The sequence below is a fragment of the Equus asinus genome, chromosome 29, assembly GCF_041296235.1.
Source record: "Equus asinus isolate D_3611 breed Donkey chromosome 29, EquAss-T2T_v2, whole genome shotgun sequence".
Taxonomy (NCBI): domain Eukaryota; kingdom Metazoa; phylum Chordata; class Mammalia; order Perissodactyla; family Equidae; genus Equus; species Equus asinus.
This window is the reverse complement of record NC_091818.1, coordinates 41,042,170-41,069,944: the sequence shown is the minus strand read 5'-3', so window position 1 is coordinate 41,069,944 and position 27,775 is coordinate 41,042,170. Positions and strand designations below refer to the sequence as shown.

General features: G+C 42.3%; 2 protein-coding genes across 2 annotated transcripts in view; one reads left to right on the top strand and one right to left on the bottom strand.

Annotated features, from left to right (window-relative positions):
- Positions 1–14,906, bottom strand: TUBAL3 (tubulin alpha like 3). Its single transcript, XM_070500957.1, has 4 exons — positions 14,805–14,906; positions 10,993–11,236; positions 4,295–4,447; positions 1–2,912 (listed from the first exon to the last, which is right to left on the bottom strand). The coding sequence occupies exons 1-4, from the start codon at positions 14,805–14,807 to the stop codon at positions 1,972–1,974; spliced, it is 1,341 nt and encodes a 446-aa protein (XP_070357058.1). The 5' UTR covers positions 14,808–14,906; the 3' UTR covers positions 1–1,971.
- A 12,504-nt stretch (positions 14,907–27,410) lies between these two features.
- Positions 27,411–27,775, top strand: part of NET1 (neuroepithelial cell transforming 1) — a 61,832-nt gene continuing 61,467 nt past the window's right edge. Inside the window, exon 1 of the mRNA XM_014845117.3 lies at positions 27,411–27,686. Within this exon, the coding sequence (XP_014700603.1) occupies positions 27,559–27,686 (128 nt within the window). The 5' untranslated portion in view covers positions 27,411–27,558. The remainder of the gene's footprint in view (positions 27,687–27,775) is intronic.

Genomic DNA, 27,775 nt, shown 5'->3' with positions numbered 1-27,775 from the left:
ATAGTATTTAGTTCACCAAATAGCTTTATTTACTACTCAATAAGACAGATATGATTTTGAAATGCAAATCTGAGAGACATTGGTTAATTTAAAAATAGAGCCCCCTAGTAATTTGGACACTAGCATAGGCTCCTTCAATCATTGAAGAGATTTTTTTCCACATTTAAAGAGCCAGACAGTCCACTATTGGTCTATGTTGGATCTGGTCAAGTGGCAGTGAAGCTCACTAAATCACTCCTTTTATTTGAAGAAAAAAAAATTTTTTTTTTTTTTTTTTTTTTTACTTTCTTCCAAATGTTTGATCATGGCAAGTCAGACACATGAGAATGAGAATCATATTCCTTTCCCTGTTACCATACTGGAAGTCCTGGCATATCTTAGGAAAAACAGGTCTCGGATTCCAAATGGAACTCCGATACGAAGCTGTTTTAGTGTCGGCATAGACAAAGCCCTTGGCAGAGGCCTTGGAAGTAGATTATAAAGGGGATCCAGCCAAATACTTAGAGACTTGAGGACTGAGCAAAAACTCACTGATAGGTGAGTGGGCTAGAAAACCAAACCTTCACAGGCATTGAAGGGTATCTAAATATCATTTCCACCAAACTGTGATCATTGACCTCCATGGTGACAACGGTTTGAATTGAAAACAGGCAAAAAAAATATATTGCTTGAGTTGAGCTCTTGAAGGCCACTTCTCAGGGCAGTGATTCTAGTACAAAAAAAGCATCTACAAAGGAACTTTAAAGATGGAGTGCCAGTTCTGGGGTCCAGGTTGCCCATGCAAGAAGAAGGTGGTAGTGTTGTAGTCTGGTATATTTCACAAGAGGACACACAACTTTTTGCCTCCTGTCAAGACTTTAGAGCCCACTGCCTTTAGACGTCTAGCTGGACCAAAAGCACTGACCATGCTGGGCCAAAAGAGAGTATAAGTGGAGGACTAAGGCTGAAAGGTCAACACTATAGATGAATGAGGCATCTGAAAACTATCTACCATCAACTTAAGAGCAACCTAAGCCTACGTGAGCATCTTTGCAGTAGCTAGTTCACCTTAATTCCAACTATTAGTCAATCTAGACATCATGGATTTTAAAAATCTGGCTAGTGGTTTTAACATATTTATAGCTGTTTTGTCCATTTTAAATTATTAACTTGTTTGAAAATGGGACAGTTTAATACCAAAAATTAGTTCCTTTAAGTGTTTTTTAGACTTTCAAATCCTCAGGTCACACCTCCTGCAATCCCCAGGGCTTCTCATTTAGCAAGACCGTAGTGAAGTTCAAGAATCTGCGAGTTTTCTAAACCTCTTAAACGGTTCTGATGCAGGGTTCTGCTGACCACACTTTGAGAACACCTCCTCAAGCACAGGGGAGCTGAAAGAGACCACTTTCATCTTCTGAGCTGCAGGACACATAGATTCAAATTTTTGAAAGACCAAAGAATATTCTTGTTTTTCGTTTGTTTGTTTGTTTGTCTGTATAAAAAGCAAACTGAGACCTTAAGGCCCATATTTGGAAGAAGCAAAAGAGTCATACTGAAAATATTTATTATTTGATCAATGTAAAAAATATAAACATGGAGACATAACAATAATCAATATGTGCTTCCACCTCAGGTACAGGAAGGAGAAAGCATTAACGTTAGCATTTCACAGTCTCTCGGTTTAGAAAGCAAAGAATAAATCCAAGTTGCCATCTGACAAAAAAAAAACCCAACATAGACATGATCCAGAAGTTCAAAGGACTGCGAGCCTGAGAAGGTTCCCAGGTAGCAGGCTGAATTACATAATGGACAAGGAAGCATGTGATCATTGCTAATATTGACCCGTTTGATTCAGTTTGGGACTTCAGGTCTTGCTTGATTTGATTTCCTTTTTCTTCTCATCAAGGGAACTCTACCCACTAAGTGTATAACATCTTGAAAAGAAAGCATGACACCTCAACTTAACAGTCATTTTCACCAGTCATATTTGCATCAGAAACTTTGCCCCACTTCTTCATAATCCTTCTCCAGGGCTGCCAAATCTTCCCTGGCTTCTGAGAACTCACCTTCTTCCATGCCTTCTCTGATGTACCAATGTAGAAATGCCCTCTTGGCATACATGAGGTCAAACTTGTGGTCCAGGCGGGCCCAGGCCTCCACAATTGCTGTGGTGTTGCTCAGCATGCAGACAGCCCTCTGGACCTTGGCCAGGTCCCCTCCTGGCATCGCCACGGGGGGTTGATTGTTGATGCCTACCTTGAAACCAGTTGGACACCAATCTACAAACCGAACAGAGTTCCTTGACTTCATGGCTGCAATCGCTGCATTCACATCCTTAGGGACCACATCCCCTCTGTAGAGTAGGCAGCAGGCCATGTACTTCCCCAGTCGAGGATCACACTTGACCAGCTGGTTGGAGAACTCAAAGCAAGCCGCAGTGATGTCTGACACGGAGAGCTCCTCGTGGTAGGCTTTGTCAGCAGAGATGATGGGGGCAAAGGTGGTCATGGGGAAATGTATTCTCGGATAAGGTACCAGGTTGGTCTGGAATTCAATTAGGTCCACATTCAAGGGCCCTTTAAACCGGAGGGATGCAGTAATGGAAGATACAGCTTGACCTATCAGCCTATTAATGCTGGCGTAAGAGGGGCGTTCCACACCAAGTTTACGATGGCATATGTCAAAGATGGCTTCATTGTCCACCATGAAGGAACAGTCTGAGTGCTCTATGGTGGAATGGGTGGTGAGGATGGAGTTGTAAGGCTCTACGACAGCAGTGGAGATCCTAGGGGCTGGATAGACAGAGAACTCCAATTTAGTCTTCCTGCTATATTCTATCGAGAGCTGCTCCATTAACAGAGATGTAAATCCTGAGCCAGTGCCTCCTCCAAAGCTTCGGAAAATCAAAAATCCTTGAAGTCCACTGCACTGTTCTGCCTGGGGAGAATAAATGATAAGGGAGAACTCAGCCAAACAAACCCAGAAGCAGTGGTCATGGTGGGATCGAGTTCGCAAAAACAAGCAAAAACTTTCAGACAGGACTGGTTTACCATTATTAACTCTGCAACAAACCTATCTACTTTGAAACATACTTGAATGGTTACTTCTGGAGTGTGGGAAGCACTATAGAATTTTACTATAAGGAAAGCACAAACATTCAATTGTTTTTCACTGCCCCCCTGAATTTATTTGTATGTGATCTAAAGCAAGGTCTTTATCAATAACAAAATGACTAGCAAAATATTGAAGCAATATAATCCGCCCCCCCCCACAACAGATGAAGCATCCAATCTACTATGGGGGGTCTAAAGGTAGTGTATTACCTAATGATTATGCCAAACACCAAAACATTGGCTAAACAAAGGATTCTCCAGACACAAGTCCTTAAAGAAGAATTAACTGTCAGTAAATAGAGTAACTAATCTCCAGGTAGGATGTACTTCCTGTTAACTTCACAAATAGTGGTACTATCAAAAATGACAAGTGTAGAATGCTTTGGAAGTCTCTGATAAGACAAACCATGAGTTAGCCGAAGCAAGAGTAGATGGAGGCTAATTATTAAAGGGAGGAAATCCCGCCATTTTTGACAACATAGATGAAACTTGAGGGAATTATGTTAAGTGAAATAAGTTAGAGAAGGACAAATACTGTATGATCTCTCTTAAACGTGGAATCTAAAAAAGCCAAATTCATAGAAACAGAGAGTAGAACAGTAGTTGCCAGGGGCTGGGTGGTGGAGTAAATGGAGAGATGTTGGTCAAAGGGCAGAAACTTTCAGTTAGAAAATTAGTAAGTTCTGGGGATCTAATGTACAGCATGGTGACTATAGTTAACAATACTGTATTGCATATTTGAAAGCTGCTAAGAAAGTAGGCCTGAAATGTTGTCACTACCAAAAAAATGTAATTATGTGAGGGGGTAGATGTGTTAACTAACCTTATTGCGGTAATCATTTTGCAATATATACATGTATCAAATCATCACACTGTATACCTTAAATTTACACAATATTATATGTCAATTATATCTCAACAAAGCAGGGGAAAAATAAAACATTTCCTTATAAATCTAAAAAAAACAAAGAGTAGACAAGGGCTATACAGTAACTATGAAAGCTTCTTTTGCCCTTCCTATGGAAAGCGTAATCAAAGCCAACATCAGGACACTTCCCAGGTCTGAGCATCCACAGGAGGTCCCCAGGTGAGAGGCTGGGTGGTGATGATGTTGGTGGTAGACAATGCTGGTGATGCTTGGGAGGTGTCCCGCAGGATCCCAGGCACACAGGCCTGGCCCCGTCTAAGGAGAAGTGAGCCACTTGCCAGCTTTCGGATCCTCTCTAGCACAAGGTCGATGATCTCCGACCCCACAGAGTAGTGACCTCGGGCGTAGTTGTTTGCAGCATCTTCCTTTCCACTAACAAGCTGCTCTGGGTGGAAGAGTGAGCGGTACTTGCCTGTACGGATCCCATCTGCAGAGGGGAAAGGAGGTCAGTGTGCTCCACTGCATTCAACTGCTAACCCTCGGCTAATTCTCGCACAGCCCTGTGCTCCGATCCCCATAGTTTCCCCGGTGTTGTGGTAAAGGAATTGTGCTGAATTGGCCTTCCTTACTCTAGAAAGAGGTATTATTATTTTCATATAAATTAAAAGTAGGTTTTTCCATCAAACACTCTTTGTTAGTTTTTTAGGGCTGCTGTAACAAATTACAACAAACCTGGTGGTTTAAAATGAGAGAAATTTATTCTCTAAAAGTTTAAAAGGCCAAAATCAAGGTGTTGGCAGGGTTGGTTCCTTGTGGAAGCTCCGAGGGAGAAACTGCTCCACGCCTGTCTCTCGTGACTGCTTCTGGTGACTGCTGACACTTCTTAGAGCTCCTTGGCTTATAGCTGCATCATTCCAGTCTCTGCCTCCATCATACATGCCCTTTTCCCCTGTCTATGTGTCCTCTCTTCTTCTTCTAAGGACACAGATCATTGGATTTAGGGCCTACCCTAATCCAGTATGACCTCATCTTAACTAAGTACATCTGCAAAGACCCTATTTCCAAATAAATCATATTCTGGGGTTCTAGGCGGACACAGATTTTTGGGAGACACTATTCAACCTACCACACACCCTGTGGCACTTTGACATTTTAGGACAAGTATTTCTATCTACAAATAGCCAACTGTGTGCTGGAAAAGCATGCCAACGTAAATTATTAGTAATGTGTTTTAAAAGAGGCTTTAACAAAGAAGGCGTGGCCAACTCAAAGGCCCAGACGATTCAAACCTACAAACGTGTGAAGCAGGGAAATCGGTGTGTAGATGTCGGCAGTGTTCAATACAACCAAGTGTAAGCCTTGCCTGGTTTCACTGGCTTTTAAAACCCTGGGCAGCACGAGAAAACATCAACACACAGCATGTCTGAGGCCCATGCCCCACTACCCCGACCTCAGAATTACCCAGATAGCACGATTCCTGAAGAATTATGCAGTGGTGTTTGAGGGCTAAGCAAGCTGTGGAATGTTGTCCCGGTTACACTGCATAGTAAAGAGCATGTGTTCAAGAATCAATTTCCTGGGCTCACATCTTGCCTTCCCCTCTTAGCCATAGAGCAGTTGCCTAGTTCTCTAAGCCTCAGTTACTTCATCTCACCAGTAAGGATGATAAGAAGACCTACCCCACTGAGTTATCATGAGGATTAAATGAGGTCATAGGGCATGATGCAGGCCCCAGATAACAACAGTTATAAATAATACTGATAAAATTGGCCTCATGACATGTATGTATGCAGATTTACTTCATTGGCACCAGATACCTATAGTTAGTCCTAGAAGTTCACTACCTAAGGAAAAATGCACTAATTTTCTAAAAGCAAGATGGTTCTCTCAATTCACCTTGCTCTCCTGTATATGACAATGAATTTCTAAACCACAATGTTTAAATTTACTAAAATTGAGTTTAAATTATTTTTAACTAACATATACACACCAAAAAAAAAAAAAAGAAAAGTTGGGATTTTTAAAAGATAAATATATAAACAGGATATAAGAGGGCATATAATTCTGGGTAGACTATGCTTCTCACCTGAAGCTGTAAGGCTGAGTTCAGGGTAAGGAAGGAATTTCTGGAATTTATGGAAACCTGCTTCTTCATGACAATGTCCAGTTGAGACCTTGAGTGTAGTTAGGTCCATAAATTCTTTCAGTAAAATCCACTTTCTCAGGGATCAGTGATTATAGCACCACCATTCATAAGCATGCCCAAACCATCCACTCTAACTTCCTGACACTTTTCCACTTTTCTCTGACTTCAGCACCTGGCACAGCATCCTTAACCAGCATCCTCAGGGATTTCCATGGTTTTTAAACACAATTATTTGATGGTTCCTTAGCTTGCTTGCCTTCAATGCCATTCAGCTCCACTCCACTTGAGTCACCATCACTCACAACTCTCCGCCCCAAAATCTCACACTTGCAAAATCCCTTCTCCGTCCACACTTCCTTACTTCCCCCAACCTGGGCCCATGACCAGCCCTGATGATCTTTCCAGCCTCCTCTCCCATTGCTCTCCTACTCACACCCTAAGTTCCAGCCTCACTGAGCTCCTGTTAAAGGTCCCTCCTCCCTCTGTGAATTTACTAATGCTGCTCCCTCACAGGAGTCGTTTGATGACCCCCAGTCAATCATTCCTTCCTCAGTAATACCCTTGCACCTTGCAGAAATTTCTGTTATTATTAAGTTGCATTATATGAAATTGACCTTTTTAGATGAAAAATGGTCATCTATTGGCAACTTTATGTGGCAATTTTATATGGCTCAACTTAATACATTTATTAGTGTTGTGATAATTATTTACATTTTCTTCTCCACTAAATTATCCTGATTTTCTCTTTTTAAGAGAATGGCTTTTATGAGAAGGCAAATCTGGGATCAAAACCAGTTCTACCCTCAATAACTCGATGATCTAAGGCAACCTTCTAAGGATCTAAGGATCCTTAACATCCCCAAGACTCAGTTTCCTCGTCTACAAATTAAGGATAATAGAGTTGCTGAAAAGATTAAAGGGAATTATCTGTGCAGTTCCTCAACTAATAAATAGTAGCCGCTATGGACTGGAAGTTTGTGTCTCCTCCAAATTCACATGTTGAAATGTTGAAGCCCTAATCTCCAATATGATGGTATTTGGAGGTGAGGCCTTAGGACATGAAAGTGGTGCCTTTATGAATGGGATTAGAGCCCTCATAAGAAGAGGCCAGAGAGATGACCTCCCCCTCTCTCCCTCTCCCCCTCCCCCTCCCTCTCTCATGTGCAGACACAGCAAGAAGGTCCCATCTGCAAAGCAGGAAGAAGGCTCTCACCAGAAACCGACCATGATGCCACCCTAATCTTGGACTTCCAGCTTCCATAACTGGGAGACATAAATTTCTGTTTAAGCCACTCAGTCTACAATATTTTGTTAAAACAGCCTGAATTGACTAAGACAGTAGGAGGGAAGGGATCAGTGTTTATTCATCTTTATACTCCCATCACCTTGCTGAAGTAGATGCTTATTGGAGTATGTTAAATTCTTGCTCATCATGACCTTGAATCTCTCAGCCTTTTCTTTTTTCCACCTCCCTTCACATTATTTTCATTTGACTCCTCACACAGCCTGGTTCTGTGATCAAAGCCACAGGGGCACTGGCAGCGCAGAACCCTCTTCGCCCTGTCCCTACCTCATATGCAAGCCTGACTAAGCACCACCATCCACTCCCGTGCAGCTGCAGACAGGCAGGAACTTTGCTTTCTGGGTCCCCTTCGAACCCACATTCAGCAGACCCTTCACTCTGCACTTTGACCCTCTATTCTATTTCTCAAAATGAGTGTTCTAAACCTCTTTAAATTCTCACACACTATCACCCTCATTATTCCAATCGTAGGATGCCTGAATGAACACCTCCCTCCTTGCCACGAAATCTCTCTGTCCTCTACCTCGCAGAAAATAGAGAAAGAAGGGAGATGTACAAAGCAACTCACCCTCCCTGAGTGCCTCTGATCCCTCCCTCCCTCTCCGAAACCTCCGCCTCTCACTCACTCTCTCTCCTTTGTTTCTGGCTACAAATATCATCAATAGAATTCTACTTGAAAAATGTAACCCAAACCTACCTTTCCTTTATTCTAAAACCACTCAGGCTGACTTTGGTCAGGAAGATCATCCACTTTCCCAGCTTTCAGCATCATCTCTATTGGATAATTCTGCACCTCTAACTTCTCACTTAAGACCTCTGGTTCCACAATTTCTTCTGGGACCGACTTGCTAACACTTGAAATTCCTCATGCCCAAAACTGAACTTATCTTTACTCTTACAGAACTGAGTCCCCCTCTGGAATTCCTATTTCATTTATCAATCTCATTAGTGAACCAGTAAAATCTGGGTGGCATCTCTGACTTATCTCTGGAATACTCACTGACTTGTAATCAGTTGCTCTGTCTATTTTAAACAGACATCTCTCAAATCAGCCAATGTTCTCTTTTCCGTTCTCAGTGTCACAACCCTAGATGAAGCCCACACATTACAACAATCTCATAACTTTCTCCAATCCATTCTCTCTTTCTAGATCAGTACTTAGCACACAGCAGGTGCTAAATAAATGTTGAATAAATTAATGAATAAATCTCTGTGATTAATTACTCAAGTATAGCTCTAAATCTGCCTTTCCTCTGCTCTAAAATCATTACTGGCCCCCTATTTCCTATCAAATTCACACCAAGCATCTTATTCAAGGCAGTTCCATGGTCTGCCTCCATTCCAGTTTAAGCCTTCTATGACTCCCCTAAATCAACATCCTCCCCATTTTCAAGCTGATACAGTATTCACAAGTGTCCGAATGTGTCTTTGTCCATGTTTTCCATTCTCCCTCAACTGTGAACTCTTAAAATCCTCCCACTCAGTCTTCAAGACTTAGAAGGAATATCACCTTGTCCATAAAGTCTTTTCTGATCTCTTCCAGAGAGGTAAGTCTCACGTCCCCACTTCTTTCACATCCCTACACGTCCCCTTCTCAGTAAGGCCTTCCTTGACATGCCTTTAGAAAAAGAACCCCCTCCACCCACACACAACATTCCCTACCCCAATGGCCTTTCCTTATTCTTCTCCATACTGCAGATTGCCATCAGGCACACTATTTGGTTTTTATAGGTCTGCACCCCACGAGAAAGTAGGCTCCGTGAAGACTACTGTCAAGAAGAGTGCCTAGCATATGTGAGGCTCTCTTATTTGTTGAATAAAACAAGGAAAATCAGTGCCTTCTACCTAAATCCTGGAGCTTATGTCTCTTTGTTTTGACCAGCTCAGGACCCTAAAATTGCCCTCCATCCAAGCTGTGCTCTAGAGGATTGGGACATTTCTTCTGGTCTTTGCCTGCTATCTATCTCTCCTCTGACTTGCTTACCATTGATCTTGGGCCTTAAACCTCCTATTTGCCTAGCATCTTTGGTTTGGCATGAGTTAAAATATCTGCTACAAATATCCATGGTACTGGGCTATGGCCTCTTATGATGCTCCTTCTGCTACCAATGTCATCTGGGGACATATTCCACCCCACCCAGGTTCCTGAGACACCAGACTCCAGCCAGGGCTCACACTTGCAAACTCCTATTTATCTGCAACAAAAATTCAGATATTCTCTTCGCACCATTATAACTCAAGTCAGAATACAAGGTATTTGCCTCTTTTAGCCTCCATACTAGTCTTACCTGTTCTTGAAGCCATCAATACCTCCTTATTTTTAATTCTTTCACAACATCTAGCAGAGTAATGCTGAATCTATATATAGGCATCATGGCTTCCACAATTCTTAGCTTCCCCCTTTTAATAAAACTTTCTATCTTTTCCTTCATATTGACATCAATCTATTTTCCCCATCAGTTTCTTACTTGGTTCTGACTTTGTTCTGATAAGGAAATGAACCCGAATCCAGTATGTACAGATTGTATTTTCCAAAGATGGCCACAACGATATTTCCCATCTCACTATTTCCATATCAAGATGTTGGGTCTATGTCCCCTCCCTGAGTGGATCCTTGTAACTGCCTTGACCCACTGAGAACAGCTGAAGTGACACTATGTGACTTTCAAGGCTTGGTTATAAAAATGCCATGGGCTTCTGCCTTGTTCTCATGAGATGCTTGCTCTTGGAACTCAGCCACCGCGCTGTGAGGAAGCACAAGCAGCCCATAGAGAGGCCCATATCCCCTAACGGCCAGCATCAACTTGCCAGCCATGCAAGTGAGCCACTTTGAAAGTGGACCCTCCAGCTGTCACTTGAGCCTTCTTAGCTGACATCCTGTGAGGCAGAGAGGAGCTCTTCCCTCTGAACCCTGTACAAATTGCAGATTACTGGACAAAGTAATGACTGCTATTGTTTTAAACCACTAAATTTGGAGGTAGTTTATTACACAGCAATAAATAACTGATACATAGTATCAAACCCAAATTCTGCACCCCCCCCCCCGCTTTTCTCTTAAGTAAGACCCCTTCTCTCCCCAGCATTTCTCTAGCTCCATTTCAAGTGTTTTTGCACAAGATACTACAAAGTTTGCCATTAATAATCATAACATTGTACTGATTTTCCCCATAATTTGAAGATTTATTTGGCTCCTTGCTTCTTTGGAATCATTTTCAAATATTCTACTCTTTATAAGCAGGTAATGCCAAATTTCAGATTTTTTGTCAGAAGCTTCTAGCAACTGGCTTTCAAATCCAGGAAGAGATTTAATGTTCTGTTACAACAGATGTGTGTGGAGAAATCAGCAAGGTTTTACTTCGTTTTATCATATAGAAAAAGAAGGCTAGGCTCCTCTTCCCTTTGGGTACATATGTCACACTGATCACCACCCTAAGTGGCCATTGAGTGACCTTGTCTATGTGGAAAAGGTCCACATGATCCTGTTCAGAGAGATTCATATGATCTGATAAATCCCACGCACTGATACTTAATTTATCTGTTTTGATTATGGACCTGGTTAAGCAGAATGGAAAACTTACATTACCTACAACGGTTGGCTCCAGGTCCACGAAGAGTGCTCTGGGCACATACTTCCCAGCTCTGGTCTCACAAAAGAAGGTATCGAAAGATGCATCCATGTGCTCCACGTTAGCATCATCCAACTGATCCTTTTTACTGTCGAGAACACCACCATCTGGCTGGATTCCATGTTCCAGGCAATAGAGTTCCCAACAAGCATCCCCAATCTGGATGCCAGCTTGGCCAATGTGAATGGAAAGGCACTCCCTCTGAAATAAGCCACGGTAAGTTAGAACTGAGCAGGCCTTCTTAGGTACCATGAGCTATGTCACTCAGCACTTCTGCTACCAACTGACAGAAACCAAGCTAGCTTAAACCAACAAGAGAAATCTATTATAAGGCTAATTACAAGTGTCTCACGGAAAGCAAAAACAAGGGTACAGCCAAGCTTTAGGAACAACTGAACCAAGGACTCCAATTCCATCAAAAGGTTTCTTTCAACAATGTAAATTAAGCACCCATTAAGTGACAGGATAAGAATGAATCAAGTTGTCTCACCCAGAAAAAAATTAGCTAGCTATTGGAAAGAAATAAAACCAAAATCAATGTATAGCCTTGACATATATTAAAACCCACTGCTGATAAAGATGTCACCTTTTCATATCTTGAGATTTTACATTTACTATTCATATGTGCTCTAAATAAGGAAAGATGTTCTAAGCTTAAAAGTGTGGGAAATTTACCAAGGAAACATACAATAGATTTAACAACCCCAAAATGTAAAAACTCTATACCACAACAAACAAAAATACTGATGTATATAAGAATTACTGTATATATAGCCTTTCATATGTAAGGACTATATATAAGAAATTTTATATACACCAATTAAAAAAAAAGACTTCGAGACATCTGCTAGATAAAAAGGCAAATTACATAAACAAGTGAATCACAAAGGAAAGAAATAATCTAAAACGCAAAGATTTAGGCAGAATAGCACTCACAGTATTAAAAATTTATAATAGTGAAAACCAAAAACCAGTCTACTTAACTATTTACCTTTTGTTGGGCATTTAAAGAAAGGTACATCAATACAACGGCATATTATACAACTTTTAAATATTTACCAAAAATAATTTACGACACGGGAAGTGCTTATGATAAAATATTAAGTAAAGTGTATATAATTTGTATAATTGCATATAAAGTATGATGTCAAATATATTTAAAAATAAGCATAGAAAACAGCCTTTAAAAATGCATCAAAATATTACCTCTAGTTACATCTGGACAGTAAGCGATGTTTTTCTCGTTTCAACTTTCCTGTTTTCCCTCACCCTCATCAGCCTCCGCTCCACTATCCCATTTTTAAATCACCATTCACATTTTTTTTCCAAAAGGGAAACAACTTTTTTGGTAATTTAGACAGACACAATATCTACTCATCTAAGAGAGGGAAAGAAAAAGTTAAATCCTAAAAATCTAAAGGGGCCACAACCGCTGATATTAATATTGTTGAGTTTTGATCGCCAATGGTCATACAAGTCTGTGCTGGGTGTCTTACAGGGTGAGAAGCCTGCTTTCTGCATTATCAGGGCCCTTCAAGCTCATTGCCTGATAAGGTAATAGGCAACCCCGTCCTTGTCCATGGCTGCACTTTCCCAGGCTCTGAGATTCAATTACAAAAAGACCGCTGTCAGAGGGTGTTGGGGAGGGAGCTCCGGCTGGTCACACCCCTCCAATCTGACTTGGACTCTGTTCCTGCTCAGTAGCATCAAACCATTCTACTTTGTCTCCTTGATTCGCAAAGCATGACACAGCCCTCTTTACTTGACGGGGAATTCAAGTTCACCACTTGAGTAGAACTTCCCTCTTGTTTCTTCTCTGTGCAACTATCGGTCTCTCATGACAAAGGCTGTGAGCTCAATTTAGAAAGCCCTTCACTCAGTCCAACAAATATTCCAACCTCTATCACGCACATAAAAATCAAGTCAACGTATTCCATCATAAATAGCCTTCTAACACCCTTATCTGCAAAGCAGTTTCATCCCTCTCCCCTCCTGCTGGACTTAAAATGGTCTCAGGACATTAGCTACCATGATCAGATCAAAACTTACCTAAATCCCTAGATTTATGGAAAAATTTAAAAGAGATGGGAAATTCACTGTTTTTACATCATTAAAATCACTTACATGTAGATTTCCCTCACAACATCCTTCCTCAGCTATTTACCACCCAGTCCGTGTGGGATGCACACGTGGCATTTGCTCACAATAATCACGGCAATAATAATCACCAACATAAAAACAATTGCTGCTCTTCATGTGGTCTGTTACCCAAGTGGTTCAGACGTAAGAGTGATTGATACTATCCTTTTGGAACTTGTCAGGAATACTTGGCTCAAGAAGGACCAATCTTGCCCTTCCTGGTTTGAGAAACAGCTGAGTTAGTTTGTAACATGACTGTGTTCCAGGGTACAGAAGGCTACCTTCACCTTATTTATCTCTTAGCCTTTCCTTACTCCCCAAACTATCCGTTAAAATATTAGTCCCACTATAAAATAAGATTGTAAAATACCCACTGAATATCAATAATGGTAAGTCACAGCATGTTAATAAATGCTGCTACAAAGCTTATTTGAATTACTAGGAAGGCATAATTTTCTAATTAACTTTTTATTTTGAGATAAATATGAATTGTAGATTCACATGCAGTCGTAAGAAATAATAAAGATCTCATGTACTCTTTACCCATTTTCCCCAATGGAAATATCTTTCAAGACTCTAGTACAATATCACAGCCAGAATACCAAAATATATACAGTCAAGACATAGAACCTTTCCATACCACAAGGATCCTCCATGTAGGGAGGCATAATTTTCAAGAGCAAAACCAGGGGCCGGCCCGGTGGCACAGCGGTTAAGTGCGCACACTCCGCTTCAGCGGCCTGGGGTTCGCCAGCCCGGTTCCCGGGTGTGGACATGGCACCGCTTGTCACGCCATGCTGTGGTAGGCGTCCCACATATAAAGCAGAGGAAGATGGGCATGGATGTTAGCTCAGGGCCAGTCTTCCTCCACAAAAAGAGGAGGATTGGCAGCAGTTAGCTCAGGGCTGATCTTCCTCAAAACAAACAAACAAAAAGAGCAAAACCATTTGTACATCCTTAAAATGTTGGAGAGAGACTCCAATGGGGAGAGATCAAAGATGAAAAAGCAGTTGGAGAGGCTGTTTCCATTTAAGAATTAAAAATTCTAAGATACTAAAACTTACCGTGAGTGGCACATAAGAGATTAAAGGGAAAGTGGATCTTAAAAGGTTGACCCCAAACAGAATCATTGTAAATAACCATATTCCTTATCACCCCCAAAGAACTAAACTCAAGACAGGACTAAGAAGAAGTCTGTGGACTTTACCCAGCCATGCATTTATGAGTTTAGCAATGGAACCTGGGTCTGAAGTCCCCAGAAACTCTGAAAGCACAACTGAAACCGAAGCAACTGAGTTCTACAGAAAAATCAGCACAGCAGGTCTAAAACAAACGTAAGACTAAAGGAGGGAGAGGTGTTTGCCTCAGGGCTGCAAGTAAAGGCAGGGACAACTGCCAATCAACTGAGCTTTTCCTAAAAGCAGCCAAACCACAGATGAACACAGGAGAGCTCATCCAAACCCACTTCAAACATGGATATTGAAAGAAACAAAGGTGCCTTAAAATTTCTTCTCTCGTATTAAGAATCTATTAAGACTTTGGTGGGGAAAAGGGTCAAAGATGATGAGTAAAATTTGCTATGACACCGAAGCAACACTGTCAACAATATACAAGCACCGTAGCCACTCACCATGCTGATCTGAAGGTGCCCGTCGGCCTGTGGTAGTGAGGGTGGAGCACGCCCAGGTAAGCCTTATCACAGGGCAGGAAACGACTCCACCTGAGGGCTGAGACGCTTCTCCACTTAAAGCAGCACAGCCTCTTTTCAGTTGCTCAGTTCTCTATTCTCAAAGAAGCTGAGGTGGGCCTGAACACCCTGAGATAAGATTTGTGCACAACTATAGATGAATTAACCCGAGTTTAATCATGCCCCCCGAACTCCTTCTGCATCTTCTATCTGTTGATTCTGCTTGGGGAGCTGCCTCAATCATACTGTTCTTTGGCAATTTTCTCCTGAACTTATTATGAGTTCTACTTGTCTCTCTGAACTTGATCTTCATAAAGTCAATCCTGTCTGTCTCTGACTGCCAATAATGCCCCCAATTTTTAGGGTTCTGGTAGTTCTGTATAATAAAGAGAATGGGTAAGCTAGCTCCATTTTATGAAATTAGAATCTATTTATTTCTAGCTGTATCAAATTTCTCCCATTGGCCTTTGGTATAATTTTTTTTTCTTTTTTTTTTTGAGGAAGAGTAGCTCTGAGCTAACATCTGCTGCCAATCTTCCTCTTTTTTGCTGAGGAAGACTGGCCCTGAACTAACATCTGTGCCCATCTTCCTCCACTTCATATGTGAGATGCCTGCCACAGCATGGCTTGCCAAGCGGTGCCACGTCCACACCCAGGATCCAAACCAGCAAACCCCAGGCCGCCAAAGCAGAACGTGAAAACTTAACCACTGCGCCACCGGGCTGGCCCCAACCTTTGGTATTTTTAATTTGAAACAAGATAAGGAAAAATCAGATGATTTGAGTATCTCAATTCTGGTCTACTGACATGTTCCATATTTTTCATTAATTTTTTAAAGTTCTCAACCTCACTTAGAGGTATGATTAACTTATTGCAAAGGAATTAGAAGAAAATTAGAAAAGTCTCTTTTGTAATATAAGAAATGCATCTTTTTTTTAGTAATTCCTTTTTTCCTTGAAAAACTAAGTCTTAAAGGAAAAAAGTTTCCTCAGGTAATAATAATTGGGATTTCAAGTCTAGAGAAGTCTTCTTGTGAGATGGCTAGTTTTATGTGTCAACTTGGCTAGCCTACAGTGCTGTTATTCAATCAAACACTAATCTAGGTGTTGCTGTGAAGGTATTTTGTAGATGTGGTTAACAATGACAGTCAGTTGACTTTAAGTAAAGCCTACCCTAGCTATTGTGGGTGGGCCTCATCTAATCAGTTGAAAGGCTTTAAGAGCAAAATAGCACCTTCAGCTTCAATTCCTACCTGAGTTTCCAGTCTGCCCTTACAATGTCAGACTTTACAGCACCCACAATCACATAAACCAATTCCTTGAAATAAATCTCCATATATATATATATAAATATACTATTCCATTACATCATGTATACACAAATAAATGTATAAATAAGTCTCCATATATATGTATATTATATGTATGTATGCATATATGTGTGTGTGTGTATATATTAGTGACTCTGTTTCTCTGGTGGAACCCTCACTGACACATGGAGTGGCTGTCCTTAGGTCCTGAGAGTGAAAAAATGTGCAAGTATAAAAGCGCCGTGTTTACACTCAGGATTTCCTTTCTTTTCAAAGTTCCTTTCTTAAGTACTTTTTCATATAGGCCAGTCAATTCACTGCCTAAGTAATGGAAAAAAGAAAAACTTCTAAGCAGGGAATTCTTATATCAAAAATATTTCAGTTCTAAGAAATGATTCTGATTGATGTTCTGACATTTCTGAAGTTATCTTCGTTCATTCTCTGTTGGCAGCAATCACTGCCATAACCAAAATCACTTTCCATTGTCATTCCCGCCCCTACAATTCCCTCATCCCTCCCTTCTCCTCCTCCAGCCTCCTCTCCCACGACTAACATGAGTCAGTATTGCAAAGCTTCACTGGCCTCTTCGAAAGATAGTCTAAGCATACAAGAAATTAGTCTCAATCTACTTCTAATTAATAGTGCTTTTTCTGGCCACACATTTTTCTTCTCAAGTTTTATTCTCCTTCTTAAACCCTACAGCTAACACTCCAGTTTCTAATTTTTCTGTTTTTCTCATTGGAATATCAGACAGCAAACCAGTATAGGAAATAGATGATTGACAGCTAGATAGATAGATGCAAAAGAATGAAACAACTTCCCCTCCCCTCATACACACACATAATAGATTTTAAGGAACAACAAACCTGATTTCAAATATTCTGCCCCATTGTGCCTATAAACACTCTTCTGCTTGTCAGATAAGATTACTGAAATTTTTCTTCATAAAATAAGTTTACCAAAAGAGGAACCTTCCCATCGGCAGCTTAAGAAATCAGAGCTTCAGTAACTTTAAGGCATTCTCCTATTTCTGATTTTTCTGCATAACATGAGTCTGAGGGCTTGATGAAAGAACCGAAGTACCTATGATGCAGAGTGGGAAACCAGATGGTTGGAAGTGGCAGAAGAAAAAGAACGCAGAGCTGGCAAGAGGAACTGTGCATTCCTAGCATTTTTCCTCCAGAACCTGAGTTATACACATCTGGTACATACCAGTGTGACCTTATGGGGTGCTAAAACCAGCATGATACGTATCACTGGTAAGCACTTTTACAAACATAGAATTTGATTTATTTGGATAATGTAAGAGAATAGATTTTAGAATTACTGATTTACATATTAATTTATATTAGTATACTGGTTGTCAATGTATTTAATATCAACTTGCATATTGATTGACGTCATTGTATATGGCTGACAATTTTGAAAAGAATCTTTGAGGGAGACCCCATAAAGAGAATAGTTGTAAATCTATGGTTGAAGAAATTTGGGTAACTAACATTTAGGTCCAAACAAATAACAGGAATATCTTCTCAGCAAGGGAGATCTAGTCTGCTTTTATGTACATATATATAAATCAATTTCCTCAAACCCTGTCCTGAGGAATATGTTAATGGAGGGTACAGTTTGCATGGACCTGGGTAAAAGAGGATTCAGGGAACGTTTGTCATGTATGTGGTACTGTCTCAGGCAGAGTAAGACATTGCATTTAGGGGCAGGGCATTCAGACACCGTAAGGGTGCATAAGGGAGGCCATCTCATTACGCTAAATGGCCCCAGCCCCTCCTCTGTGTGACTGCTTGCTCCTCTGCACATACTCTAAAAACAGTCACATGCTCTCCTGATTTATGGCCTCTACTATATATGTACTCCCCAATAGCTTAATAAATTAAGTTTCTCTCCAGGAACAGGCTGACCACAGGTGGGAAACACACCTACAAGGTATCCATCACAGCTGACAGAAGAATGGAACAATGTGATGCCTGGAACCCATCACGCCTGGGGACCAACATCCCTGGATCCCCTCCTCACTGCCCATTTTCCCTATATAACTGCCTCAAGATTCTGCAATTTATGCAGATGGCTTTTTTGAAACATTAGTCTGCCATCTTCCCAATTGTGCCAGCTAATCAAATTAAAACTTCCTTTCTAAATCCCTAACTCCTTGTGATTGATTGGCTCAGATCGTGGCGAGCAGAGTAGGCCCATTGCTTGCTATCAATTCTGGCACCCAGATAGGACCATAGCTTCTGCCCACGGCTAGTGAACTTGGAGGAAGCTGTTTGGGATTTTTCCCCACAGCTGCCAGGAGCTTTTTCTTTTCCTTTTTCTTTTATTCTGCCTAGGGAATTCCCTTGTGGCTTCCTCACTTGTGACTGCCTCTAATGCTTCAGTGATCAGGAAATGAAGGACTGGATCCTGAGCTGACGAGCGTGCAGCTAGGTGAGTCATTGGGAGTGCACTCCTGGGCACTACATTCCTTTTTCCTTGTCTGGGGGCCTTGGTCAGGTCAAGGTCCACCTGGTTTAGGCACCGTTGCTTAGGAATAAAGGAAAGTACAGACTACCTAGCATATTATCTAGAAGACTAGTCTGGTTTTGCTTGTGGCATGCACACCTGTATGGTTTGTTCTCCTGAGTGTGTGTGTCGTTCCAACAGTCTGTGTGCCAGTTTTATTTTATGTCAGAATCCCACAGCATACTTCCAATATACATCATCTGTGGGGATGTGAAATTTTCGAACTTTTCTGTCAAGGGTCAAGCCGGAATTGTATGCCTCCATGTGGGTGCTGCTGTTTGTGTGCTAACCCTTGGGAGGAAACCATGAGACCCCAGTCTGACCATCTTCTCCCCCTCTTCATCTGTCTTGTCCGGCATCTTCTTTGCCGTCATTGTGTGGAAGTTAGGTTTGGATTTAAAGTAAGCCAGACTTGGACTTCCTGCAAAATAGAAGATTTTAAAACTTTCCTCCAGGCACCTGACCCCCTACACTGGCGCTGGGAAGTTAGATCTTTACCCCGCCTTGAGCCGCTACTGCCTGTCTCTCTGGCTTGTTTAGCACTGGTGTGAGAACTGTGTGCCCATGCAGAGTGGGATTTGGATAAGTCCCATAGTTATTTGGACGCCTGGAGTCAAGCCCAGCACCCTTCTCCAGGTCCATTAATTGTCGGACACAAACTTTATCTATGTGCCCCACTCTGTCTGTTCCCCAAAAAAGGCCCACTAGGGTACATGTTGCATGCTGGCCAATTGGGCTGATTTCACTTATGAGCCCATGACAAAGAAAAGGATGATCTTTTACAGTAATGTAGCCTGGCCCCAGTATACACTGGGCTTAGCAGAAAAGTGGCCCCGAAATGGGTCACTTAATTATGATACCATCTTGCAGCCAGAATTATTCTGAAGGGAGGAAAGGAAGATAAAATCCCCTATGGTCAAGCGTTTATGCTGCTATATCTAGATCAGGGAAGAGAGGAAAATGGATGGAGGAGTCTCCTGGCTCCTCCCCCTCCTCTCCCTTTTCTAGGCCCACCACTCGCCCAAGGGGAAATGCCTGAGGGATTGCCAAGTCTGAGAGAGGGACTCTCTCCTTCTCGAACCCAGCAAGGGACACAATTTGGTCAGGGGGGCCCTTCCTGGAGTGGGGCAATGTTCACTGCAACAATATCCCACAGCCTTAAAAGGACAAGGGCAACTGGCTGGCTTTGTTTGGATGCACTCTCCTTTCTCTACCTCAGATCTTTTAACTGGAAAAATTTTATATGCCTGAATGCTCATGTGACTTTTGCTCCAGGCCAGCCAGAGGTGCAAGTGCTGCCAGAACAATCCTTATGGTTCCAGATGGCCCTGCTAGATGTTCAAACACCACCACCGGACCTGCTGCCACTGGAGATTCTCCAGGAGATAAGACCGGATGTGTGGGCAGATGGGAAGCCTGGGAAAGCAAAGAACGTCCATCCAATACATACAGCCTGAAACAATATCTGCTAATACAGGAGGCTCAGAAAGACATTCAGCCAGTGTTGCAGAAATTCCTGGTGGCAGGATTAACCAGACCTTGCCAGTCACCATATAATACTCCTATTCTCCTGGTCAAAAAACCCAATTCAGAGAAATATCAGTTTGTTCAGGACCTTCGTGCCATAAATGAGGGGGTTCAGGACTTGCACCCTGTGGTGCCCAGCCCTTATACTTTGATAACCAACATTCCAGGTGAATACGGCTGGTTTTCAGTTTTGGACTTACAGGATGCATTGTTCTGCATACTGCTTGCAGAAGAATCACAACTTTTTGACTTTGAATGGCATGACCCAGATATTCAGACCACTCAACACTGTTGTTGGACAGTGCTCCCCCAGGGCTTCAAAAACTTCCCTATGCTATTTGGGACGGCCCTAGCTAAAGACCTGTGCCACTTACAATTACAAGAAGGATTGCTGTTACAACACGTGGATGACTTGTTGATAGTGAGCCCCACTTACGAGCAGTACCTGGCCAACACGATAAAGACCCTGAATCATTTGGCTGAATGTGGGTATAAGGTCTCACAAAAGAAAGCACAGATCTGCCAAAAGAAAGTTACATACTTAGGATTTACCTTATCATAAGGCCAGAGAGGGGGCCAGCCCCATGGTGTAGTGGTTAAGTTCACACACCTGGGGTTTGCAGGTTCTGATCCCAGGTGCAGACCTACGCACGGCTCATCGAGCCATGCTGAGGTGGCATCTCACATACAAAATACAGGAAGATTGGCACAAATGTTAGCTTAGGGCCAGTCTTCCTCATCAAAAACAAAATGAAACAAACAAACAAAAGGCCTGAGGGAACTACTGCCAGACCAAAAGAAAGCTATAGCATGCCTAAGTCCTCCCACCAGCCCGCAACAACTGCGAGGATTCTTGGGCAGGGCTTGTTTCTGTCGGATCTGGATTCCTAACTATGGTCTCATAGTAAAGCCCCTCTGTGAGGCTCTAAAAGGGCTAGACCAAGAACCACTAGAATGGACAAAGGAATCTCAGGTGGCCTTTGATACCGTCAAGAGAAAGTGAATTTCAGCTCCAGCCTTGGGGCTTCCTAACTTGGACAAGCCCTTCAGCCTATATGTACATGAAAGGCAAGAAATAAGTTTGAGGCTTTTAACCCAAAAACTGGGCATGACCCCCTGGCCAGTGGCTTATTTTTCCAAGTAATTGGATCAGACGGTCAAGGGCTAGCCCTGCTGCCTCAGGGCAGTGGCTGCTACGTGCGACATCCTCAGGAAGCTGAAAGATTTACCCTGGGCCAACCCACCACAGTATATGTGCCATATCAAGTACACTATTGAAATGAAAAGGGGGATCCTGGCGCAGTGGAGGACAGATGGACAAATACTAGACCATCTTTTTGGACAATCCAAACATACGGATGCAAGCATCATCCTCCCTAGACCCAGCCTCCTTGCTCCCTACTGAGATATCAGAAGCCTTAGGACATGACTGCTTACAAGTTATCGAGATGGTGTATTCTAGCTGAGCTGATTTGTTGGACTGTCCATTGGAAGAACCGGACTTGGAACTCTTCCCAGATGGCAGTAGCTTCATGGATCAAGGTAAGAGACATGCAGGATATGCAGTCACAACTTTACAGGAGGCTTTAGAGGCTAAAGATCTACCCGCAGGGACATCGGCTCAAAAGGCAGAAATCATCGTCCTCACTCAGGCTTTACATCTAGCCCGAGGGAAGAGAGTAACTATCTATACAGATTCCTGATATGCCTTTGCTGTGGTTCGTGCTCATCGGACAACCTGGAAAGAAAGGGGATTCTTAACAGCAGCAAAAAAGGAAATCGGACATGGCCCTAAAATCTTAAAACTGCTTGGTGCTATTAATAAGCCTGCTCAGGTAGCTATGGTGCATTGTCCTGGCCACCCGAGGGAGAATCTAATGGGTCCAGAAGTACATCATAGGGTGCCACCTACAAAAGACTATACAACAGGTGTCTAAAAATTGCATAATCCGTGCAAAGAACAACCCCAAGACTGCATCCGGTCCCCCCACATCTGGGCACCCAACATAAAAACATTGGCGTACTAAGCACTGACAAATAGACTTTACCAGATGCCCCGGGCAACTGGAAATTTCAGGGATGTGTTAGGGTTTGTGGACACCTTCACTGGGTGGGTACAAGCCTTCCCCAATCAGACTGAAAAAGCATCAGAAGTCACTCACATGTTACTAAAAAATCATCCCTAGGTTTGATCTGCCTAATACCTTGCAAAGTGATAAGGGACCAGCTTTTGTCTCCCAAATAACCCAACCAGTGTCCAAAAGCTTAGGCGTCTGCTGGATACTACACCCAGCTTGGAGACCTCAATCAGCTGGAAAGATGAAGAAAATGAATCACACCTTAAAGAAGACTACTGCCAAAATTTGTCAGGAAACACAACTACCTCGGGATAAGGCACTGTCCCTTCTCTGCTACAGGTTAGAGTAGCTCTCCAAAGTGGCGTTGAGTCCTTTCAAAATTCTACATGAGAGACCTTTTCAGGCATCGCCCCCGGGGACTGAATCTTTGGACATTTTCAGGAATGTCAGGTTTGCTAATTATGTTAAATCATCAAGCTCTGTATTAACTTCTGTCCATGAGCTTGCTTCTCATAGGTCTGCATATCTGTCTGACATCTCTCTACACGCCTTTCCACCTGGTGATCTTGTTTTGCTAAAAACTTGGACAGACCAGGGACCCGGAAAACAGTTGTCACCCAAATGGACGGGCCCCTTTGAGATTCTTCTCACCACTCACTCGTCTGTAACACTTAAAGGCATGAAACCCTGGATACGTCACTCCTGGATCAAGGCAGCCCCCAAATCACAGGAAAGTATCCCACCGGTTTTGAGGGGAAAGTGGGTCGCAGAACCCCTTGGAAAACTAAAATATGTCTTTAAAAGAAAACTTTCTTCTATAAATTCAAAAGGAAAGTAACTTTTCCATGCTATGGTCCCCCTACAACATCCTGATTCAGCAGGAAGTAGCTAGAGAAAGTATGACGCCCTGTCTCCCCCTTGACCATAAGATTATAGGTTACTACTGACAGGGGGGCAATTTGTAAGTGAGCATAAGCAAGGCTATCTTGTTACACTAAAAGGCCCCAGCCCCTCCTCTGCATGACTACTTGCTGCTCTGCACATACTCTAAAAACAGTTACATGCTCTCTTGATTTATGGCCTCCACTTACGTATGTACTCCCTAATAGCTTGATAAATTAAAACTTTGTTCTATGAGTTTCTCTCCAGGAACACGCTGACCACAGGTGGGAAACACACCTACAACTTATCCATCACAGCTGACAGAAGAACGAACGGAACAATGTGATGCCTGGAGCCCATCATGCCTGGAAACCAACATCCCTGGACCCCCTCCTTAATGCCCATTTTTCCTATACAACTGCCTCAAGATTCTGTAATTTTTGCAGATGGTTTTTTTGAGACATTAGTCTGTCATCTTCCCGATTGTGCTGGATAATCAAATTAAAACTTCGTTTCTCAATTCCTAACTTATTGTGATTGACTGGCTGAGATCACGGTGACTAGAGTGAGTCCATTGCTTGGTATCGACACCAGAAAGTTTAGCTCTTATAGGGTCAAGACACTTCCCCAGACTTCTCCATGTCCTGAATGACCAACCCTCAAAATGGTCCACATCCCTTTGCTCTGCTTCTATGGTACCAGCAATTTTCTGATTAAAAATTTGTCTTCTATTCATTGTTCCCTAGTATCTAGCACAGGGACTGGCATATTATAGTAGGAATTCAATAAATACTTGTGAATAATTGAAAAAAATAATAAGTTCCCAAGTATCTGAAAATTAGAAAAGGGTGCTCTGTGTGCAAGATGACATGAGTGGAGTCAATTAAAATAGAGCTGGGGTAGCCATTTCAGAGGAATTGCCTTGCATTTCTTGTTTTCTTTATCTTCCAAACTGGACCAAACCATCAACATTCCAAGAAGTCAGTAAGGACAAGAATATCTTGTTTGTAAGGAATGATAAAATTGCACTTTGCTGATCACTGAATTGCCAACCAATCAATGAAGTACAAGTCTAGCTTTTTGCCTGATGACTGAATCTCAAGCCAATCTATGAAGTACAAACCTAGCCTTAGCTCATCTACCACCAATGAACTCTTCCTTAATAAGACTTACCTCATCTTCCTCCTTTTTTTCCCACAAAAATCCAGAGCCATCTCCTGGAACTGGAGCACATTTGAGTTTCTACTTCAATTTGTGTCTCCTGAATTGCAGTTCTTGAAACCCCAAATAAACTTTTTGCTTCTCTTGCAATTTATCCCTCTCGTTTGTTGACATCTGCAAAAAATGACAGTATCCTGATCACTGGAAAGAAATCCCTCCCCACTGAGAATCCCCACATCAACCACCTGGATTACCTATTACTTTGGGAACTGATTATGACAAATTTCCAAAGGACTGACCACCTCTAATTACACCATCAAAACCAGTCTCAGGGCCTGCAGAGCTGCAGAAAGACTCTAACTGTACCAAAATATTAGGTTGACACCACGAAATTGCTGTGTCTGTGAGGGAAAATATTAAATGTCAGTGATTTCATATGGTTCGAACTAAATATGTGCATCCTATGAAGCTCTGTCTGGGTGGAGATCAGCTCCCCAGATGACATTTCTGTATTATTTCACTCTAACTGCTACAAAGCAGTTACTTTCTTACTTTTTTGGGAGGGGTAGGATAAGGTGGAATAGAGGTGCTTCTTAACTAAGGGCATCTTACTCCCTAACTCCTTATCTTTTTAAAACTAAAATATTTTCTCCTTTGTGTCATAAAGGTAATGTAAGCTCAGTACCTCTCTATTAAATATATATATAAAATACAAGAGAGTAAAGAAAAAATTTTAAATACTGGAAATCTGATCATTTAGAGACATTTTCATACATTTCATCTTTTTTCTCTATTAAATCTCTTATAATTCATAACTCTGAATATATCTCTAAATTCCATGTTTTTATTTAAAAATTACAATATGCTATTTTATTACACACTTCATAGTTAATTTTTACTGGCTGGAAATATTCTTTCCAACAACCCACCAATTGGGAGAAAATATTTGCAAATCATATATCTGACAAGGGTTTAATCTCTATAATATATAAGGAACTCACACAAATGAACAATAAGAAAGCAAACAACCTGGTCAAAAGGTGGGCAGAGGAAATGAACAGACATTTTTCCAAAGAAGATATATATAGTTAGCCAATAAACACATGAAAAGATGTTCAACATCACTAATCATCAGGGAAATGCAAATCAAAACTACACTGAGATACCACCTTACACCTGTTAAAATGGCTATAATCACTAAGACAAAAATAACAAATGTTGGAGAGAAGGGAACCCTCACACACTGCTGGTGGGAATGCAAACTGGTGCAACCACGATGGAAAACAGTATGGAGATTCCTCAAAAAACTAAAAATAGAACTACCATATGACCTAGCTATCCCACTACTGGGTATCTACCCAAACAATTTGGAAGCAACAATCCACAGTATCATATGCACCCCTATGTTCGTTGCAGCACTGTTTACAATAGCCAAGACATGGAAACAACCCATGTGCCCAGTGACCAATGATTGGATAAAGAAGATGTGGTATATATATACAATAGAATACTACTCAGCCAGAAAAAAGACAAATTCATCCCATTTTCAATAATATGGAAGGACCTAGAGAGAATTATGCTAAGCGAAATAAGCCAGTCTGAGAAAGACAAACACCAGATGATTTCACTCATATGTGGAGTATAAACAAGTACTCGGACAAAGAAAACAGTTCAGTGGTTACCAGGGGAAGGAGAAGGGGTAGTGGGGGGACACAGGGGGTGAAAGGGAGCACTTATGTGGTGACAGTCAAGAAATAATGTACAAGTGAAATCTCACACTGATACAAACTATTATGAACTCAATAAAAAAAATATTCTTTCCAGTGAACCAACCATAGTTAACCATTTCACTATTACTGTTTATTTAGATTATCTTTACTTTTTCTGATATTATAAACGTCATTAATATCTTCATGTTGTAGAGGAGAGAAAACTTTACTTTGACTCTCTTAGGGGTCATTGGCAGGTCATAAGAATGAAAATAGCAGAAGCCAGATTAACAGGAGAAAAGCATACAGATTTTCGCATGTAGATGACAGGAAAATGAAGACCCAAAGAAGTGTCAAAACCTAAGTGCTGATATACTAGGTCAAATAAAGAGAGGTAATTGTGGAAAAGTAACTAAATCATATAAGGAGACCAAAGAAGGACAAGAATTATTTTAGTAAGGTCTGTTCGTACAGAATTCTCTATGCCTTGACTCCCCATCTCTGGTGATAAGAACTTTCTTTCCTCCCGGTACAGGGAGGGCATCTCTCACAACTGTTTCATCTCTTGCTCTCAGGAAGCAAAGCGGGGGTCAGAACGTCCTTCTCGCACCTGCTGTTTTTCAAGGGCCTGTAGCTCAAAATAATCCTCATGCCAAAGTGGTATATTCTGCCACCCTTCAATGCAAATATAATTTTATTTCTTAGGATAGATTCCCAGAAATGGAATCATAGTGTCAAACGAGAGATTTTTTTAAAGCCTTTGACACATACGAAATATTTAAAATCAAAGAATGTGCTCATTTAACTGTCTTTTTATTTAATAAGGTCCTTTATGTGACGCTGTGCCTTTTGCTGCCTTATTATAATCAGAGGATGAAGGCACTTTCACTCTCTTTTGCTAAGGAGAGACTGTCTTCAGCACTGGGAGACAGGAGGGCTCATAATTAGATATCACTGGTTTCCTAAAGACAGCCCTGATAACAGATTTCCACTCCCTCTGGTAACTGGGATTTATCGCACATGAATAATTTAGCACGTAAGGGGCCAAAAACCAAACCTCATTTAGGTCATTACTTTCAGCCTCTTTTCTCCCCAAATGCTAAGACCTACAATGCTTCCAATTTTCTTGGCATTCGGTGAAAGTCCTACTAAACAGTGTGGTAGGTACCAGGGCTTGGAAATTTAGGAACGGAGTCAGAATTCAGTCGGAGGCCACCCACTTATCTGCAGGACCACCCCCTCCCACCAAGCTCCAAGCTCCTTTTCCTGCCCTCATTTAAGAGCCTGGAGGGGCACGCCGGGGGAAAGGGGCGGGACTCACGTTTCCTAGCAACCTCCCGCTGTCCCCTGATTGGCTGGTCGCCGCGCGGCCGCCATTTTCAAACCCCGGAAGATGGCGGCGGTGGCGGCGCCTTCCTGACAGAAACTCCTCTGCGGGCAGAAGCGGTCGGGCGCCGTGCCCGTCCCTGCGGGCCTCCCGGGCACCGGGCCACCGCCCCAGCCCCCTCCGCGCCATGGAGCCCGAGCTGGCGGCCCCGAAGCAGCCCCGGCCGCGGAGGCGAAGCCGCCGGGCCTCCCAGCTCAGCGCGGACGGCACCGCAGGGCCTTCGGCCGCCACCCCTGGGCCGGGGCCGGACGGGAGGTGAGCGCGGGGGGCTGCAGCGGCGGGGCCCTGGGCGTCCGGTCCGAGGCTCGGGGGTGGGGGAAGCGAGAATGGGGGATAGAAGGGGG